Source organism: Osmerus mordax, chromosome 1 (assembly GCF_038355195.1).
Source record: "Osmerus mordax isolate fOsmMor3 chromosome 1, fOsmMor3.pri, whole genome shotgun sequence".
NCBI classification, from domain to species: domain Eukaryota; kingdom Metazoa; phylum Chordata; class Actinopteri; order Osmeriformes; family Osmeridae; genus Osmerus; species Osmerus mordax.
The window spans coordinates 6,097,513-6,116,699 of NC_090050.1; the positions used below are offsets into that span (position 1 = coordinate 6,097,513).

Sequence of the window (19,187 nt, forward strand, 5' to 3'; positions counted from 1 at the left end):
ATGTTTGCTGAGCAAAAAGAACATTAAGGCTGGTCTCATTTTTGCCAGAAAACATCTTGATGATCCCCAAGACTTTTGGGTAAATACTCTATGGAGTGACGAGTCAGTTGGAAAGTGTGTGTGTCCCATTACATCTGGCGTAAAAGAAACAGCATTTCAGAAAAAGAACATCATACCAATAGTAAAATATGGTGGTGGTAGTGTGATGGTCTGGGGCTGTTTTGCTGCTTCAGGACCTGGAAGACTTGCTGTGATAAATGGAACCATGAATTCTGCTGTCTACTAAAAATTCCTGAAGGAGAATGTCCATCTGTTTGTGACCTCAAGCTGAAGCGAACTTGGGTTCTGCAGCAGGACAATGATCCAAAACACACCAGCAAGTCCACCACTGAATGCAGGGCTCGACAATAACGATGGCCCGATGGCCCGGGGCCAGTAAAAAGTAACGTCGGGACAGTTAAACTAGCAACTCACTGGCCCGATCGGGTCACTGCAAATTATTGATTGAACAAAAGATTCGCATTGTAAAAGTTAACATCCTTCATATGTTTTGCTATCTGCTAAATGCATAAATAACTTTGCAGCTCGTGGGGCGCACAGTTGGCAAATCAAGAGTTGAGGAGTGACGAGTGGTTGTCAAATTGTAATTCTCTAATCTCAATAAAAATTTTAACAACTGGCGCGAGACTAGCGCGAGAAAATAAAGTGAAGATGGCAGCAAAGTAGAGCTACGAGCTCAAACGGAAGCAACTTTTTTAATGGAACGAAGATGCACTGTGTCGTTTGTCGTATGTTCCCGTCTAAAGCAGACAAAAGTGGATATTTTTACATTTTACACAGGCACCGACAATTTTCGAAAACAATACCTGACCAGCCATGTTAGCAGTAGCAGACAGCACCTGGTTTGCGTGACAGCTAAGCGGATGGTTGACAATCCATCTTCCAGGCCGTTGACTATGCTGGTCAGGAATTTAAATGTAGATGCCCATCGTGTTATTGCACGATTTATAACAACGGCATATCACGTAATCAAGACGGGCCAGCCGTTCGCCTCATTCCCCCAGGCTATTGAACTGCACAAGAAGAATGGTGTCGACTTGGGTACTTAGTATCATACTGATGAAATGCTATGGAAGCTTTTATATATTAGCATTGAGGGACCAGAGGTTTCAGTTGTACAGAGATGGCTGTCAGCAGGGAAGAGAGCACGTCACGTTTGAGGTTAAAAGTCAATTGTTTTGCTGACTATTACCTTTTTATTTTTTATCACTAGAAATGTGATTTCATTTTTGGTCTTTTTATATCCAGGATGTGTTTAATAAATGGTTAAACATGTTGACAGAATAACACAACTTATAAGTCTTTGGTTGATAAACTAGAGAGGGTACAATTTCTGGGGAAATTGTAGGGTGTGCTTGCTTGCGTCGTTTGCAGGTGGGTCCGTCCCCTTAAGTTTTTCTCTTCTAGTGAAACTTTTCAAGCATTTAGCCTACTCATATTGCGCAATTCATTAAGAACCCCCTTTGAAACAAACTACTGTAACAACATTGTCACCGGCAGTATTTTAGATTGAATCGCGATTCAAACAGTACCATCTGCTAACTGAAAATATGCCCCCAAAAACGTAAATAAGCTTGACATCTATTTAGGGAGAATTGGCTAATTCAAAAGAGGTTTGCTACGAGCAAGCTAGTTGCGGTGGCTAGCCAAACTTCACTGAGTGAGGGGATTGTTTGAAAGCGCCGGAAATGAGAATGTTTCTTTTGACATAAAGTTCAGGCTGTGGCACTGAAGCCAGCGACACACCACACAAGCTTGAGTTTAAATACATTATTTAATGTTACATTACTTACTGTACATGCAAGTCTTGATTTGCTTAAATGTACATGCTGCTAGTACACCACGGCACGATACTCGCTGTGCAACAGCACATCTATGCACGTTGTATCCATGCGTCGTTGCTAACGTGTGCTGACGTTGTGACGTAGGCTATGGAAGCAAATCGTTACCAAAATTCAAATGCAAATGCATTTCCAGAAATACATTTGCATTTTAAGAATGTGGCTGCATTATTTGACTCATAAATGAAATTAGTAATCAATCATCCTATTTGCATTTTAATTTTCTTCTTGAGTGCTCAATCTTTCACTTAATTAAAATGAAAAAGAAATAGACATTTGAGATTTAATTTTCAAAAAATGCCCCAGCAAATAGATACCAAAATTCTATTTGAAATGTAAAATTTGAAAATTAAAATGCATTTCCAGAAATGCATTTTCATTTTAAGAACGTGGCTGCAAAATCGTGACCACAATTCAAATTGATTGAATTGCCGGGTCTTTAGAGGACGCATCACAGACTGAGCAACTTGATGTCAAACAATGACTAAAACAGTGGCAGAGCTACTATTAATGTGTAAATCTGTGACGGCAGAGATTGAAGAAGAACGGCTACTGACGTCACTCTGCTGCGCCGCTCAGAATGCTTTTTCGTTCATTTTGCATTTCTGCAAATGCATTTGAATTTGAATTGTGGTCACGATTTTACAGCCACGTTCTTAAAATGAAAATGCATTTCTGGAAATGCATTTTAATTTGAATTGTGGTCACGATTTTGCAGCCACGTTCTTAAAATGAAAATGCATTTCTGCAAATGCATTTGAATTTGAATTGTGGTCACGATTTTACAGCCACGTTCTTAAAATGAAAATGCATTTCTGGAAATGCATTTGAATTTGAATTGTGGTCACGATTTTGCAGCCACGTTCTTAAAATGAAAATGCATTTGAATTTGAATTGTGGTCACGATTTTGCAGCCACGTTCTTAAAATGAAAATGCATTTCTGGAAATGCATTTGAATTTGAATTGTGGTTACGATTTTGCAGCCACTTTCTTAAAATGAAAATGCATTTCTGGAAATGCATTTTAATTTGAATTGTTGTCACGATTTTGCAGCCACATTCTTAAAATGAAAATGCATTTCTGGAAATGCATTTGAATTTGAATTGTGGTCACGATTTTGCAGCCACGTTCTTAAAATGAAAATGCATTTCTGGAAATGCATTTTAATTTTCAAATTTTACATTTCAAATTGAATTTTGGTATCTATTTGCTGGGGCATTTTTTGAAAATTAAATCTCAAATGTCTATTTCTTTTTCATTTTAATTAAGTGAAAGATTGAGCACTCTTGAAGAAGAAAATTAAAATGCAAATAGGATGATTGATTACTAATTTCATTTATGAGTCAAATAATGCAGCCACATTCTTAAAATGCAAATGCATTTCTGGAAATGCATTTGCATTTGAATTTTGGTAACGATTTGCTTCCATAGTAGGCTAGCACTGAGTACCCTTTGTTGACACAAGGCACTTTTTGCCACAAAAGCTTAAGTTCAGCCTAAACCGTGCAACGGAACATAAATCCCAATAAAAGCAACGCAATCGTGACCAAGACGAACATTTTGACACCGACGTTGTCTATGTAGTCCAAATATTGACTGATCCTTAGGGATGGGAAAATAATAATAAGATAAATGTGAGAAAACAAAGGTTGTGCCCTTGCCGGAGGCAAAGCACACCCAATTACAACTTTTGGAGGGGGGGCCAGTAAAAATTGTCTTGGGGCCAGTAAGTTTCAAACCGGGCCAGTGCCAAAAAATGTTAATGTTGAGCCCTGGAATGGCTCAATAAAAACAAAATGAAGACTTTGGAGTGGCCTAGTCAAAGTCCTGACCTGAATCCTATTGAGATGCTGTGGCATGACCTTAAAAAGGCAATTCATGCTTGAAACCCTCCAATGTGGCTGAATACAACAATTCTGCAAAGATGAGTGGGCCAAAATTCCTCCACAGCGCTGTACAAGACTCATTGCAAGTTATCGCAAACGCTTGATTGCAGTTGTTGCTGCTAAGGGTGGCCCAACCAGTTATTAGGTTGTAGGGGGCAAAAACTTTTTCACACCACTGTAGCAGCCAGCAGACGACGATGTATGATGACGTAACCGTAACCAAGTGGTGTCTCATTTCATAGGGGTATATTTTCACCCCTAGCCCTTACTACTCGGGTTCGAGGGACAGGGGAAGGGGTAAAACAGAGAAATGGGATTCGGCCAAAATCTTAGAATTGAGCCCCTCCTTGGTGAGTGGTATCTCTGTCTCTCTCTCCCTTTCTCCCCCCTTCTCCCTCTTTCTGTGTCTTTCTCCCTTTTTCTCTCTATGCTTTTCTCTCTGTGTCTGTCTCCCTACCTCCGCCCCCTCCTCTCTCTCTCTCTCTCTCTCTCTCTCTCTCTCTCTCTCTCTCTCTCTCTCTCTCTCTCTCTCTCTCTCTCTCTCTCTCTCTCTCTCTCTCTCTCTCTCTCTCTCTCTCTCTCTCTCTCTCTCTCTCTCTCTCTCTCTCTCTCTCTCTCTCTCTCTCAGGGTGGAGAGAGTCTGATATCTGAGCAGCTACAGCCTTGCTACCAGGGTGGTTATATTTCACCAACCTCAACAGGATATTTCTCTCTCACTCACCAACAAGGCACTTTAATAAATACTCTCACACTGACAAACGAGTCACACTCTGACAATTAGTTCAAGCTTGTAAGCTACCCTTATTTTTTGGGGGATACATGGTCAGTGTTGTATAAAACCACACAGCCACTTCTGGAGATGGTAGTTGTTGAGTCTATGACCTCTGCCCCCACTGACTGTGAAGCCCCAGAACATCAGACTTGGGAGTCCTGGGGTCTCATTTATAAAGCTTGCGTACGCACAAAACGGGGCTGAAAATGTGCGTACGCCACTTTCCACGCAAAGGTTGTGATTTATAAAAAACAAACTTGATGGGAGAATGTGCAGTCCTCCACGCAAACGCTGACCCTCCCGTAGGCCTACGCACATTTTGGAAACAGTTGGAATCGGCGACGCAGATGACCGTACTGTAGTCAGACTGCAGAAAGTAAATGTGGGAAGAACGATTACTCGTAATATTTATATATTTTGTTTTCCTCACACACGTTTTTTCACTCGATTTCATCATTATCATGAAGATTAAATCCAGCAGTGTCACTTGCGTTTGTACTGAGTGATAATTGTTCCATAAACACCTTGTACAATCGAACTCAAATTTTATATTTTTTTAATTCAGCGCTGTCTCACCATCATATTGTCCACTACTGGAGTGCAGGAGGGGGAAATGCCCGACTGCATGGAATGCAGATAACATCACATATCCTACCTTTAAATAACTGCAGAATACAGTGTATAACTAAATATATTTATTTAATACTGTGCATATATCATCATATGTCAAAAACTGGAAATACAGTCGTTAAGCTCCCGCGCAATCGCTACACTCCACGTCATCGTTATCAGTCCAGGCTTTAATAAATTACTGTTCATAACAAAACGCTTGTTTTCAAATTGTATCTCGACTCGTGGTATCACTGGCACAGTTGACGCCACTCGCACAGTTTTTTTTAATTGGTGATCTACCGGCCACCAAATTCTCTGAGTTTTCGGGCTCCACCAATAGGCTAACAGTGTCTGAGAAGTTGTCATGCGCTATGATTCACCGTAAAGAACAATCGCATGCCAGGGTCATGATGAGATACTAGATTAGCATTCATGAGGTGCTTTGCATTGACTATTTATGGTTAAAATGGGCGTGTTCAGGGCGGGGTACAATGCTGATTCACGTACGCACACTTGTGGGTAATCTGTGATTTATAAAGGGAACATTGCGTACAGGTGTGCGTACGCACGGTTTTATAAATCTGAATTTGTGTGTGCGTACGCCATTTTAGGCTTTTGGGCGTACGTACACTTTTAGTAACAATCCTACGCACAGTTTTATAAATGAGACCCCTGGTGATTCTCTCGTTCTCTGATAACTGATAACGGTTCTCATTCCCTTTTCTCTCTCTCTCTCTCTCTCTCTCTCTCTCTCTCTCTCTCTCTCTCTCTCTCTCTCTCTCTCTCTCTCTCTCTCTCTCTCTCTCTCTCTCTCTCTCTCTCTCTCTCTCTCTCTCTCTCTCTCTCTCTCTCTCTCTCTCTCGCACGCACACACACACTCTCACTCAACCACACTCTCTCTCTCTTTCCCTCTCTTTCCAGTGTGACCTCATCTACACTTTCTTCCATCCTCTGCCAAGGGATGAGAGACCAGGGACAGTGGTGAACGCACTTCATAGCAGACCTGCCGGTAACACACACGCTCAAGCATATATACATGGGCGCACACACATACTGTACACACGGACCGATACACACACAAACACAGATACAAACACGCACACATATACACGAACACCATGCACACATACACGTGACTTATTCAGGCAATCGATTCAGATCATCAAGACAACTCACTGAATGAGTCCCACTACACAGCATGTTGGTGCAGGGTCAAAGTTCACACACACACACAAACACACACACACAGGGTTAGAGTCCAGTTTATTCACCAGCATCAGCCCAGCTCATGTCCTTGACAACGGAGATACTTTACGACCCCTACAGCCAATCACAGGGCAGACTCTTATCATATGTTTGAACGTGTCTAAAGTGACATGGCATGTCACACACACACACAGCCACACACACACACACACACACACACAGCCACACACACACAGGTGTTCGGTCTCTGTCCACCTGCCTAAGGAAACATTAACACTGTTTGACCCCCCCCTCCAGAGATGTTGTGGGCTCCGGTCTCAGGCAGGGTGGTGGGGGAGGTCAAACTCTCCATCTCCTTCAAGAGTGACAAGCTCTTCATCATGGTGATGCATATCCGAGGCCTGGTGAGCATGTGTGACAGAGAGAGATTTGTATGTTTAAAGGGATTTGATTCATAAACACTTTTTGTATGTGTTATCATGGTGATTGTCCGTGTGTGTGTTCAGCAACCGTTGCAGGACGGGTCAGACCCGGACCCCTACGTGAAACTTTACCTCCTCCCCGACCCCCAGAAGACCAGCAAGAGGAAGACCAAGGCGGCGCGACGCACCTGCAACCCCACATACAACGAGATGGTGAGAAGGGTTCCCGTCACCAGCCAAGTTACACCTGGCAGAGATGCATGTGGGGCTAAGCTAGCTAGCTATCCGCATTAAACGAAACTCACACAACACCAGGCAGACCTACTTCTGCACTTCTGTTCATGTACGCTAGAATGGGGACAACATTGATATTTTCCCTTATTCTCCTTGTTCTCCCCTCCCCCTTGCTCTTTACATTTCTCACCTCTCCCTGCCTCGTCTCTCCCTCTCTCTACCTCACTCTATCTCCTCCCCTTCTTTCTTTACCTCCTTGCTCTCTACCTCCTCTTCCCCTTTCTTTACCTCCTCGCTCTCTACCTCCTCTCCCCCTCCTTCTCACAGCTGGTGTATGAACGTATTCCTCGGGGGGACCTGCAGCAGCGTGTGATCCACCTGCGCGTTCTGGGTGACGGGGCGTTCTGGGAGAACACGCTGCTGGGCGAGACCTTCATCCCCCTGAAGAGCCTGGCGCCTGGCCAGCACTGGGTGGACTGGCACGCGCTGGGCACGCCCGGCACCGATGTCCCCCGCTGACAGTGTATTTGGATGTGTGAGACAGAAGGAGTGTGTGTTTGTGTCAGCATGACAGTGTCACAGTCTTTCCAGACTTTTCTCCCAGTGGGGGTGTGGGTTTCCTGAGTGGATGCCTATGTGACTGTGTGTCTGTGTGTGTGTGTGACTCATCCCGAGCGAGGTGTGTTTGTGTATAGACAGCTTCAAAGATGAAGACGTTTAGTACTGGACACTGTATTCCATAGGGTTTCAACCTCTAGAAGTTTCAGAAGTATAAAATGTACCAATCTGAAACCAGCACAAAAAGGGTAAGACGTGTATGAAAACTGTGTTGCACAGAGATGCCTCGCTAGTTACCATGACTATGGGACCTTCCCTACTTCGTGGGGGCCTTCCTAGGACCACACAAGCCGTCCGTCGACAAGTCTGATGGAAAATGTATTTTTTTTTATAGAGAACATTTATAATAAGTTATTTCTTTTGTTTAATGCGGCTAGATTGCCAAGCTCAGTTGGATTGCCTGGTTGTGGTGTGTGTGTATGAATTGATAACTGTGTATGTAGGCTTACTCGCATTGATGTGCTGTAGAAACATGCAACTATATGTTAATATTACATTTGATTAATTGGTTGGGGTCCTTGCTTTAAGCTTTTAGAGAAGGTAAGATCTAAGAAATAGTTGCCTTGTATGATATGGTAGATATTTAGTCACCTGACCTGCCTATGGTATGGCCCTAGCCTATCACATTACAGACAGTGGCCTGGTTCACTGGCCCAGGTGTCTTTGAGTGTCTCCTGTCTGTCCTTGAGGTCACAAGTATCTCCATCTCTGAACTGTCTCCTCCTTCTATCTTCTCTTCCCCCGATAGGAAGTAATCGGCTCTAAAGTTAGCTGGTCTAAAGTGATCTGCTCTAGAGTTAGCTGGTATGAGGTGATCTGTTCTAGATTGAGCTGGGCGGATGAACACAGGAAGTTAGGAATACCTGGATTACCTCAGATATTTCAGTGAACCGAACATTAGAGTGGAGACCATTCAGACTGACAAGATGTGAACACAGGAGTGTGTGTCCTAGAGAATACAGGAGAGGAAGCGTGTGTCCTAGAGAACACAGGAGTGTCCTGTTGTCATATAGTCACTGCATTTCAGCTGTACAGTTGAGCTCCCTTACCAGTTTGATGCTAATGCTAATAGCTGATCTATCCAAGCACAGACACTGTTGCTATAACCCTTAGTTGTTTGTGTTTCAAATGTAGTATTGTACATTGAGATTACACAGGTGTAACACATTTTGCGTTTTAGGGGAAAATCCACACATTGACATATTTTATTATAGTTCTTTTTAAGCAAACATGTTTGCTTAAAACATAAATGCATCCACTAATATTGTTTTGCATGAGCCTTCCCACAGCTCTGAGTGTATGTGTTGAGTGTGTGCTGGAGAAAACGTGTGTAGATTGTTTTGTAAAGTTCACATTCAAAAGACATCAACATAGTAGTTACAGACTTTATGTTTATGTGGTAACCTTATGAGAACAGTTTTACTAGTCAAACATGTACTTCCATTTGTTCTGCTCCTCACAACAATGTTACAGTGCAAGCAGTTAGTTACTACTGGGTGGGAGTTATACACATTTGACAGTATCATGAAACTGTCTGCTGTACTACCTGAAGGGACTCGATCCATACTGTTGTCGTTCTTGTGTGTGACTTCCACATTCAATCTAGATTTGTCCTAGTTCATCGAGATAATTGGTTTACGCAAGCAAAGTAAATGAAAAGTCTTTAACCCTTGTGTTATCTTCGGGTCATTCTGACCCATCAGTCATTGTGACCCACCGTCGTATTGCGACAACTTTACTGCATACAAAAACAAAGTGAGGAATTTTCTTTTAACCGTCGGGCTGTCTCAGACCCCCCACATTGCGAAGTTTAACCCTTGTGTTATCTTCGGGTCATTCTGACCCATCAGTCATTGTGACCCACCGTCGTATTGTGACAAATTTACCTCATACAAAAACAAAGTGAAGCATTTTCTTTTAACTGTCGGGCTGTCTCAGACCCCCCACATTGGAATGGTTAAAAGAAAATTATTTGTATTTGTTTTTGTATTGGGTAAAATTGGGTAAACACAACAATGGTTCGTTATGAACCTTTGGTTCATGTGACCCGAAGGCAGCACGAGGGTTAAAAGAAAATGCTATTTATTGTTTTTGTATTGGGTAAAATTGGTTAAACACAACGATGGTTCGTTGTGAACCTTTGGGTCATGTGACCCGAAGGCAGCACAAGGGTTAAAAAGTTATTGGGAAAGGATATCTTGGATTTGAATCTTTCCAACAGTCACTGGGGGGCAGGTTGTCATGACCACAGGACTGGTTAACAATATTGGCTACCATATTTTGACCAACAATTTAGTCTGGTTTGCCTGCATTGTGGCATGGCTGAAGTGTGATTCGACTAATTAATTATTTCTGATTTATGTCAGTTGTATCTGGTCATGACTTGTCACGTCTATATATATTAGGGACATTTTGTTTCAATCAGGTGTGTTTTGATGCCTGGTAATCCCAGCTGAAAGGGCAGAAATATATCAATGAAAATAGACAGACATAGTTGAAGTTACACCCTGTTTGTGTTTACGTGCTAACCTTATGAGAGACATTGAAGTAAAAGTGTCTGATTTACAGGCGATTCTGGGAAATATGGGTTCTGTGTCCCAAATATTACAATGTCTTACCCTGGTCTCCTTACCTTTAGGACCTCCAGAGATTGTGTCAAATCCTCATACCAATCATATGCTTCTGCTCATCTGACTTAGAAGCTTAATGCATTACTCTGCTAGGACCTTTCATGAAGTTAGCCCAGAAAGGTGTGTCCCTCAGGAAAGGAGACAAGGACGAGTAGGAATGGGACTGGGCTCTGAGACAACTAGGGATCTGATGTTGGGGAAATAAAACAGAATGTAAGTTCAAAATGAACTGAATCTTGAGTACTGTAAATACTGAGAATATCATTCATGTGATTTTCACTTTCATGAATCACTTCATTAGAGTTTGACCCCACTTTTGATGCTTGTGATTTAAAAAAAGCTGTTACTGTTACTTTACTTAAATTTTTTGATCCATGATTTTGTAATATTATTTGCACTAAATAATAACAATAAACTTGAATCTAAAGTTATCTGTGTGTCTTATGAAAGAACTGTGTCAGATGTTGAGATTGCAAATGCATTAGTCATCACGTCTTACTGTTGCACCATCCATTTTCTGGAACACAGTCCATAGCTGTGAAAAAACACTCATATACAATGTGCAAATGTAGTATTAGTTTAGGGAAAGTGTTGTATTGTATTATTTAAAACCCCAGTAATAGTGTGTGTTCATCAGACCTGGGAACACTGGGCAAGTAACACAACACTACACAAAGGTAAAAAATGTATAGGCACCCTTTTGGACCTACGAGTGCGTTTGTGGAGTCAACATAAGCAGATACAACTTGATATAGCCTGTACCAGAAAGCATTCTTCATCCATAGGAAGACACATACTGGTATTGTCCTGATTGGCTTCCCATTTCAGATTTAAAACAGTTTCAACTGACTTACTGTATATGCTGCTAAACTCATTGTTATAGCTCTATGTAGATTGTCCTTGCTAATCCTCTTAAGTGTGTGTGTGCGCACATCCACACTATCTGCGTACCTTTATGACTACAATGTGTGCCACACCCAAAGCAATATCTACATGTAAGACTTGCATCAGGCTACATTACCCTGGGTTCACAGCCTCTACTTTGGAAACAAAGCTCATCGTATCACATGTGTGTTACTCAACAAACGTGACAACCAAGACACCACAGTTCAATTGTGGAAGACTTTATGGATAGGCTACGCTATGGGATGATGTGTGTAATAATCTGTGCGTGGTCTTGCTTATGAAGTAGCATTTATAATAATGTAATCATTTAATATAAATAATGCACAGTTTTACAAACTCTTCAATGTACAAATTGTATATTGTCATTTTTTACACATTTGGATAAAGATATTAAAGATGCTGTGAAGCAAATTCCATGATTTGCTTCTCAGTACATTATATACCGGTATGTGTGAAATAGTTAGACCGTTGAAAAGTTTCTTTCCTGTTTTCAGCTCAGGTTTTTTATAGGCGTGGCAAAAACCCAACCTAGTGATTTGGGGGCCCCTTAACTCCTATTCTCACTCTTTTCAATCCATATAATAATTATTAATATATAATATAGCCTATAAATAATAACTAGATACTAGGTACAATTTCTGGGTAAATTGTAGGGTGCTTGCTAGCGTCGGATGCAGATAGGTCCGTTTATTAACTGTCATTTTTACAACTGATAGGCTATTTTTGTAGCCTATATTTTATATTAAAATGCGTACTTACTATTTATGAAGATTGCATAGATTAAAAAGCATACATGTTGCTGCTCATTTACAATTAAAAATATAATTCAAAAAGTGAAGTGTAGAATGAAACGGTTGTGTTTTCATTTACCCTGCAAGAGGGAATATTGATATAGCTACAGTTAGGTCCATAAATATTTGGACATTGACACAATTTTCATCATTTTGGCTCTGTATACCACCACAATGGATTTGAAATGAAACAATCAAGATGTGCTATAAGTGCAGACTTTCAGCTTTAATTTCAGGGTATTTACATCCAAATCAGGTGAACGGTGTAGGAATTACAACACATTTTATATGTGGCCCCCCCCCCCCTTTTTAAGGGACCAAAAATAATTGGACAAACTAACATAATCATAAATCTAATTGTCACTTTTAATACTTGGTTGCAAATCCTTTGCAGTCAATGACAGCCTGAAGTCTGGAACCCATAGACATCACCAGACGCTGGGTTTCGTCCCCGGTGATGCTCTGCCAGGCCTCTACTGCAACTGTCTTCAGTTCCTGCTTGTTCTTGGGGCATTTTCCCTTCAGTTTTGTCTTTAGCAAGTGACATGCATGCTCAATTGGATTTAGGTCAGGTGATTGACTTGCCCATTGCAGAACATTCCACTTCTTTGCCTTAAAAAACTCTTTGGTTGCTTTCGCAGTATGCTTCGGGTCATTGTCCATCTGCACTGTGAAGCGCCGTCCTATGAGTTCTGAAGCATTTGGCTGAATCTGAGCAGATAATATTGCCCGAAACACTTCAGAATTCATACTACTGCTTTTGTCAGCAGTCACATCATCGATAAATACAAGGGAACCAGTTCCATTGGCAGCCATACAAGCCCACGCCATAACACTACCTCCACCATGCTTCACTGATGAGGTGGTATGCTTTGGATCATGAGCAGTTCCTTCCCTTCTCCATACTCTTCTCTTCCCATCATTCTGGTACAACTTGATCTTGGTCTCATTTGTCCATAGGATGTTGTTCCAGAACTGTACAGGCTCTTTTAGATGTTTTTTGGCAAACTCTAATCTGGTCTTCCTGTTTTTGAGACTCACCAATGGTTTACATCTTGTGGTGAACCCTCTGTATTTACTCTGGTGAAGTCTTCTCTTAATTGTTGACTTTGACACAGATACGCCTACCTCCTGGAGAGTGTTCTTGATCTGGCCAACTGTTGTGAAGGGGTTTTTCTTCACCAGGGAAATAATTCTTCTGTCATCCACCACAGTTGTTTTCCGTGGTCTTCCGGGTCTTTTGGTGTTGCTGAGCTCACCAGTGCGTTCTTTCTTTTTAAGATTGTACCAAACAGTTGATTTTGCCACACCTAATGTTTTTGCTATCTGTCTAGGTTTGTTTTGATTTTTCAGCATAACGATGGCTTGCTTCACTGATGGTGACAGCTCTTTGGACTTCATATTGAGAGTTGACAGCAACAGATTCCAAACACAAATATCATACTTGAAATGAACTCTAAACCTTTTATCTGCTCCTTGTCAATGAAATAACGAACTCCCATGAGGGAATAACATACACCTGGCCATGGAACAGCTGAGCAGCCAATTGTCCAATTACTTTTGGTCCCTTAAAAAGGGGGGGGCCACATATCAAATGTGTTGTAATTCCTACACCGTTCACCTGATTTGGATGTAAATACCCTGAAATTAAAGCTGAAAGTCTGCACTTAAAGCACATCTTGATTGTTTCATTTCAAATCCATTGTGGTGGTATACAGAGCCAAAATGATGAAAATTGTGTCAATGTCCAAATATTTATGGACCTAACTGTATAGCAGCCTCAGTTGAAAAGTTGGATCAAACGAAGATATTGGGCAATCCGGTGTAAAACGGTCCTAAACTCTATGACTCTGTCACCTTAAGGTTTTCCTTTCTAGTGATATTTCCAAGCATTTAGCCTACTCATATTACATAAATTCATTAAGAACCCCCTTTGAAACAAGCTATTGTAATTGTCACCGGCAGTATTTCAGATGGAATCGCAATTCAAACAGTACCAGTAGCGGAGGGGAGGGGGGGTGGGGGCGGGGGCACCGTAAACCCCGGGCCCCGCACCCGAGGGGGCCCCGTGATCTATGATTTAGTTTTTCTTTTTTCATAATTTCTCTTTGGCAACAAAACGTTGATTGTATCCATGGTAGACAATTTTACAAAATATAGTTTTTCCATATAGTTGTGTGCAATCTCTTAGCAAATATATCAGATTCCTTCTTTGTAGGTGAGATTATTATTGTGGCGCAGTGTTCCTGGGCTAGTTGTAGTATGAACAAGTATTATCGTGATCATCAGGTGATTTTAGTGTCTCATTCATTCCTGTTACTGCATCAAGCATGGGGATTAACTAAAAGACAATTTTACTAAATATATATACATTTTCAATTTGTTTACATGACGTAGTAGACAGGATAGACGTTGAGTAAACTTTCGCAGTTTGCTTTGCTGATTTCAGGAGAATGGCTGAGAAATTTGCTGTGATGAACCCGAATTTTTTTTGTCACCCTGATGCTGCTCGGAAAGTTAGAGCGCTTGCGGAGTTCTATTCGGAATATGTGTCTAAAGCCGATTATGTGGTTGATGAATTTGTTACACTTCGTACTATGTACCGTGAGCTGAGCATGGAAAATAATGAACTAAACACACAGCATCCTACCATTTCTCATTGACAACAACATGGACCGTGCTTTCCCCAACCTTGCCATTCTTTATCGCATTTGACAATTCCGATAAACAGTGCTAAGGCAGAGAGGACTTTCAGCCGTCTGAAATTTATAAATAATGTGTTTGTGTTTTGACCTGTGTGTAGGCTATGAGTTTGCTGGTTTTGAGAGATGCACAATACATGTCAGTTCGGAAAAGAAAATGATTATAGTCTAGTGGAATTTTAGTTCAATCGTAGCATGCCAGTAGGTGGTCAACTGCAGTGCGCGTCACGTGTGTGTGAGTTGCACACTAATTTTTTTTCCATGGGGGCTTGGTTTCGCGTATAGGTTGCCCAAATTGTTGCTGAAAGAATTGTTACATAGGCCTGTTTGTTTATTATTAGTTGTCACTGTTAGGATGACTATAGGCAACTGTCTTTAACTTCATTTTGGGGGGCTTATGACCTCTTATAGTTGAATTTGAATATAGTGTATTTGGTAAATGGACAGATCATTAAACCCATGTTATGCATGGATTTGTGTAGGCTTACTGTGTGTGAAAGATTCTAATGAATGCTGAATGCAAGGCTAATGGCCTAGGCCTACATTTTGTTCGCACATTAGGGCCTATGATGACTGAACACATTTATTATATAGGCTAATATGTGCTGTTCACAATAGAGGTTGCCATTGGTTACTTTTTATTGTTATATTTTATTGCACTGCAAAATGTTATAACGGGGGCCCCCAATCAGTTTCCGCCCCCCCTGAGACACAACCCTTGCTCCACCCCTGAACAGTACCATCTGCTAACTGAAAATATGCCCCCAAAAACCTAAATACCGGTAAGCTTCACATTAATTTAAGGAGAAATGTATGGAGTCAAATTAGGGTCAATAATAATTTGCAGTCGCAGCAAAAGATTCACAGTCGCAGAAAACGATTAGCAGGAGCAGAAAATAATTTGCATGAGCAGAAAACAATTTGCAGGAGCAGAAAACGATTTGGACCGACTTGCAGGAGCAGAAATAGTTTTGCATCCGTAATAAGTGTTGTATTATTTGAATTATTTTTGACAAACACTTATTTTTGTCAAAAAAGGGGGCATTGATGTGAAAAGCAGTAAGCCCTGGGGGAGACAGACAATCAGGTGAGAGGAAAAAACGAAAAGCTGATCGACTGACATAAAAATAACATAATATGTTTTCTTAACCAACTGATATGACGTGCTTTGCTGCGCAGTTGCTGCAATCGATGGAATAGTCCACAGTAGTATCGGGTGGGAGGGGAAGCCTGCGTTGACACAAATAGAATAAACGCTCTGTTGGTATCTTTGTTCATACTTTTGGAGAAGGTTATGACTTTTAATCGATTTGAATTATTAATATAGTTATTATTTATCATATAGTATTTTTATGGAGTCTTTCAAGGGCAACCCTGGCAGCTGGGGTCAGGCGGTTGCCTACTTTGCCTAATGGGTAAGTCCGCCCCTCTATCTACGTCACAGCGACCTATCTATGTCAGATCATAGACAGTTGCATCAGAACCTGTTTAAGGAGGCCTGCCCACTCCCTATTAAGCCCCATTGTACCGAATTTTGTTGCAGTTCCACAAGAGTTCCACTGGGAGTGATCGAGGTCGAGTGCAAAATGAATGGGAGTCTATGGAGCTAAACGGCTAAATTTGTCTCTTTCACCTGATTGTCGTTGATAAATCTCAGATTTTATTGTAGTTTTTGCATGTTTAACATGGATTATAGGTCAAAATTTGAATGAACGAGTACTTACATTTAGTCATTCAGCAGACGCTCTTATCCAGAGCGACTTGCAGTAAGTACAGGGACATTCTCCCCGAGGCAAGTAGGTGAAGTGCCTTGCCCAAGGACACAACGTCATTTTGCACGGCCGGGAATCGAACTGGCAACCTTCAGATTACTAGCCCGCTTCCCTAACCGCGCAGCCACCTGACTCCAGAAGTATTACTACTATTATGTCCTTTCGATTTCTTACAGGGTGAGTCGTTGTTGCCCATAACACGCTAGCATTCTGCTAAACAGCATCTTTAAAGGGGTGATTGACTGGGTTTTTGGGGTATTTCACACTGTTCCTTAAGGTCTCCGAATAGGGTATGTAACATTGGTTGGGTTGAAAATGGCCTGGGTGTTGTTCTATGCCCCCTGATAGATCCTCTGAAATGTTCCCGGGAAAAAACACTAGCTTTTCTCCTTTTATGGTATGCTCATTAATATTTAGATAAGCTGCGCGCTGATTGGTTGGTTTTCAACGAGTGAAGCTGCGGAGCAAAAACGCAACACGGCTAACAGCACTCACCGAAGGTGGAGACCTGTCATAAAAACGAGCAAATAAATCTATTGTGTCTACACAACACTGGTTTCAACAGATTGACATCATTTGAAATGATAACGTTAGTTGTTTCCACTGTTGTCGAAGCAAACTGGATTGACTTAGGTGGGTAGAACGTTACAGCTTAGCAACCAAACTATATCGTGATTCAACTCAGCTTCAGTTAGCTAGCTCTAGATATCTTGCTGAAAAATAACCTGACAAAGATCTGGACAAACATGCATCGTGATCACAGTCTAGCTAAGTGTTTTTGCTATCGAGCTGTTCTTGCATTCCTTGAAAATCAGAGTTAATAAAAAGCAGATGAGCTAGAGTTTCGCTAACATTGACTCGACGGGCATGGCTAATGTTTGTCTATACCGTAGCTCTAGTGTAGAAGATCCCTGTGCAGTTCGACCCTCAATTACACATTTGCTCGAACCTTTTCACCAAGGACGGTTTTGAAAACTGGGACAATGCAAAGCAGGATTTGCTTTGAAGCTGTTGCTGAGAAGAGGTGCGTTCCAACCTTAGTTATGTTCATCACAACCGCAGTATAGATGATTTTGTCGGTACGGTTATTAGCAATGCTAACGTATCCTGTATCTAGCACCTGCCTAGATACAGGAGATGTTAGCATTGCTAATAGGGTAACTGTTAGCGACAAAATCATACTTACATACTTACTTACAGCTTACGTTTGTGATGAGCATACGGTTGGAACAGCACCTCTTTTCAGCAACAGCGGCGTGGCAAATCCTTCTTTAAATTGTCCAAGGTTTTCATTCAAAACTGTCCTCGGTGAAATGGTTCGAGCAAATGTGTAATTGAGGGTCGAACTGCACAGGGATCTTCTCATATAGACAAACATGACACAGCCCATTGAGTGTTTGGTTCAGTAGGAAGACTCTGAAAAGTGTCAGCATTCCCTGTACAGTCTGGAACACTGCATTTATTCCCGTAGTCCATTTTTAATATGCTAGAAAAACGTTCTTCTTTGTAATTCTGTGGAATTTCTTCCACAGAATTACAAAGAACAACTACAAAGAAGAATTTGCTGCGCGCAGCAAATTTTTGGGCGTGACAAGGGTACAAACCAGAGCCAAAAAAGGTGGAGCCCCGTTGTGACGTCACAGCGGGGGATTTTTCAAGAACTACTGTTTCACAGCTACATTTTTTTATTGTGAGATTTACATAGGAAAGAGGTGTCAATGGACTTTGAGGTTCACTGTATGTCCATTTTACCCACTGAACTGTCGTTATTCAACTGTGACAAGGTAAATTCGGTTCTGCAATCAATCGCCCCTTTAAGGGCCAAGATAGGGAGACTGTGAATTAACAACCAAACTAATTGGACGCTTTAAGCAGATATAGATATCAAATACTCTTTGCTCACACCGAGAGCAGCCACAGCTAGAGGGCTGCCTCTCGTTGTTTGATTCGTTTGTAAAAGAGGAAATGGAACGTACTCCTCTCATGGATATTTCATACAGCAGTAGACACAGAAAAGGAGGACACATGCATACTAAATTAATGGCTGCTCTATCGTGGTTGTATACAGGAATAAATGTAGCAGCTGTAAATTAGTAAATCAGCCAGTAGACAGTAATTGACGTATTTTTTGAGGATTAAAGAACAGTGTCTGGTGTTAGGGACTTTAGGCTGATTGTGCAGACTCGGCTCCAAAACAAATTAAATGGGGTGGCATTTTTTTTCACAAGGGGGGCACGCATTTACAAAGCATGTATGAGAGTCAAAATAAGAGCAGACCTGCATATTCTGCAGGAAAGTGTAGCCATCTTGATATTTATTATATAACCAATGCCAGTATTTCTTATTTATACTTTAACAAAATTATTTTTTGAGGGGGCACAACATTCCATTTGGGGGGGCATTGACCCCAAATGCCCCCCCTTGGAGCCGACCCTGGATTGTGGTGACAATTAGTCTAATTCTTTTAAGTGGGAAAGCATAAACTGATAAACACATGTCACTATTTTCCTTTACAGTGACTCAAGGGTCCAGTCCAGAAATTGAATTCACTTCCATTACATAACAGGAACACGTTTTTGTCCAGATTATTAAAAACGACGCCCCCTAGCTCGATTTATGTCCGCAACATAGCCTACTCTTTGACAACGCTCCCTTGAGTTTCTGATGAAATCCTCCTCTTGTAAAACGAGACTAACCGACTCATACCGTACAAGGAAACAAAACGACTAAAAAT

At 41.4% G+C, this 19,187-nt stretch overlaps 1 protein-coding gene across 3 annotated transcripts in view; it reads left to right on the forward strand.

The window, feature by feature from the left end:
• pik3c2b (phosphatidylinositol-4-phosphate 3-kinase, catalytic subunit type 2 beta) overlaps window positions 1–10,707 on the forward strand; it is a 103,623-nt gene extending 92,916 nt beyond the window's left edge. For 2 of the 3 annotated variants that reach the window (XR_010877788.1, XR_010877790.1), the window contains exons 30-35: window positions 6,094–6,181; window positions 6,676–6,782; window positions 6,885–7,013; window positions 7,362–8,160; window positions 8,321–9,460; window positions 9,716–10,707. Coding sequence is in view for 1 of the 3 variants with exons in the window: in XM_067246430.1 (XP_067102531.1) it covers window positions 6,094–6,181; window positions 6,676–6,782; window positions 6,885–7,013; window positions 7,362–7,553 (516 nt within the window). In the remaining 2 variants the exon portion in view is untranslated. Of the gene's footprint in view, window positions 1–6,093; window positions 6,182–6,675; window positions 6,783–6,884; window positions 7,014–7,361; window positions 8,209–8,320; window positions 9,461–9,715 lie in introns of those variants that run through there. The other variant, XM_067246430.1, reaches the window with a different exon arrangement.
• The last annotated feature ends 8,480 nt before the right edge of the window (window positions 10,708–19,187 follow it).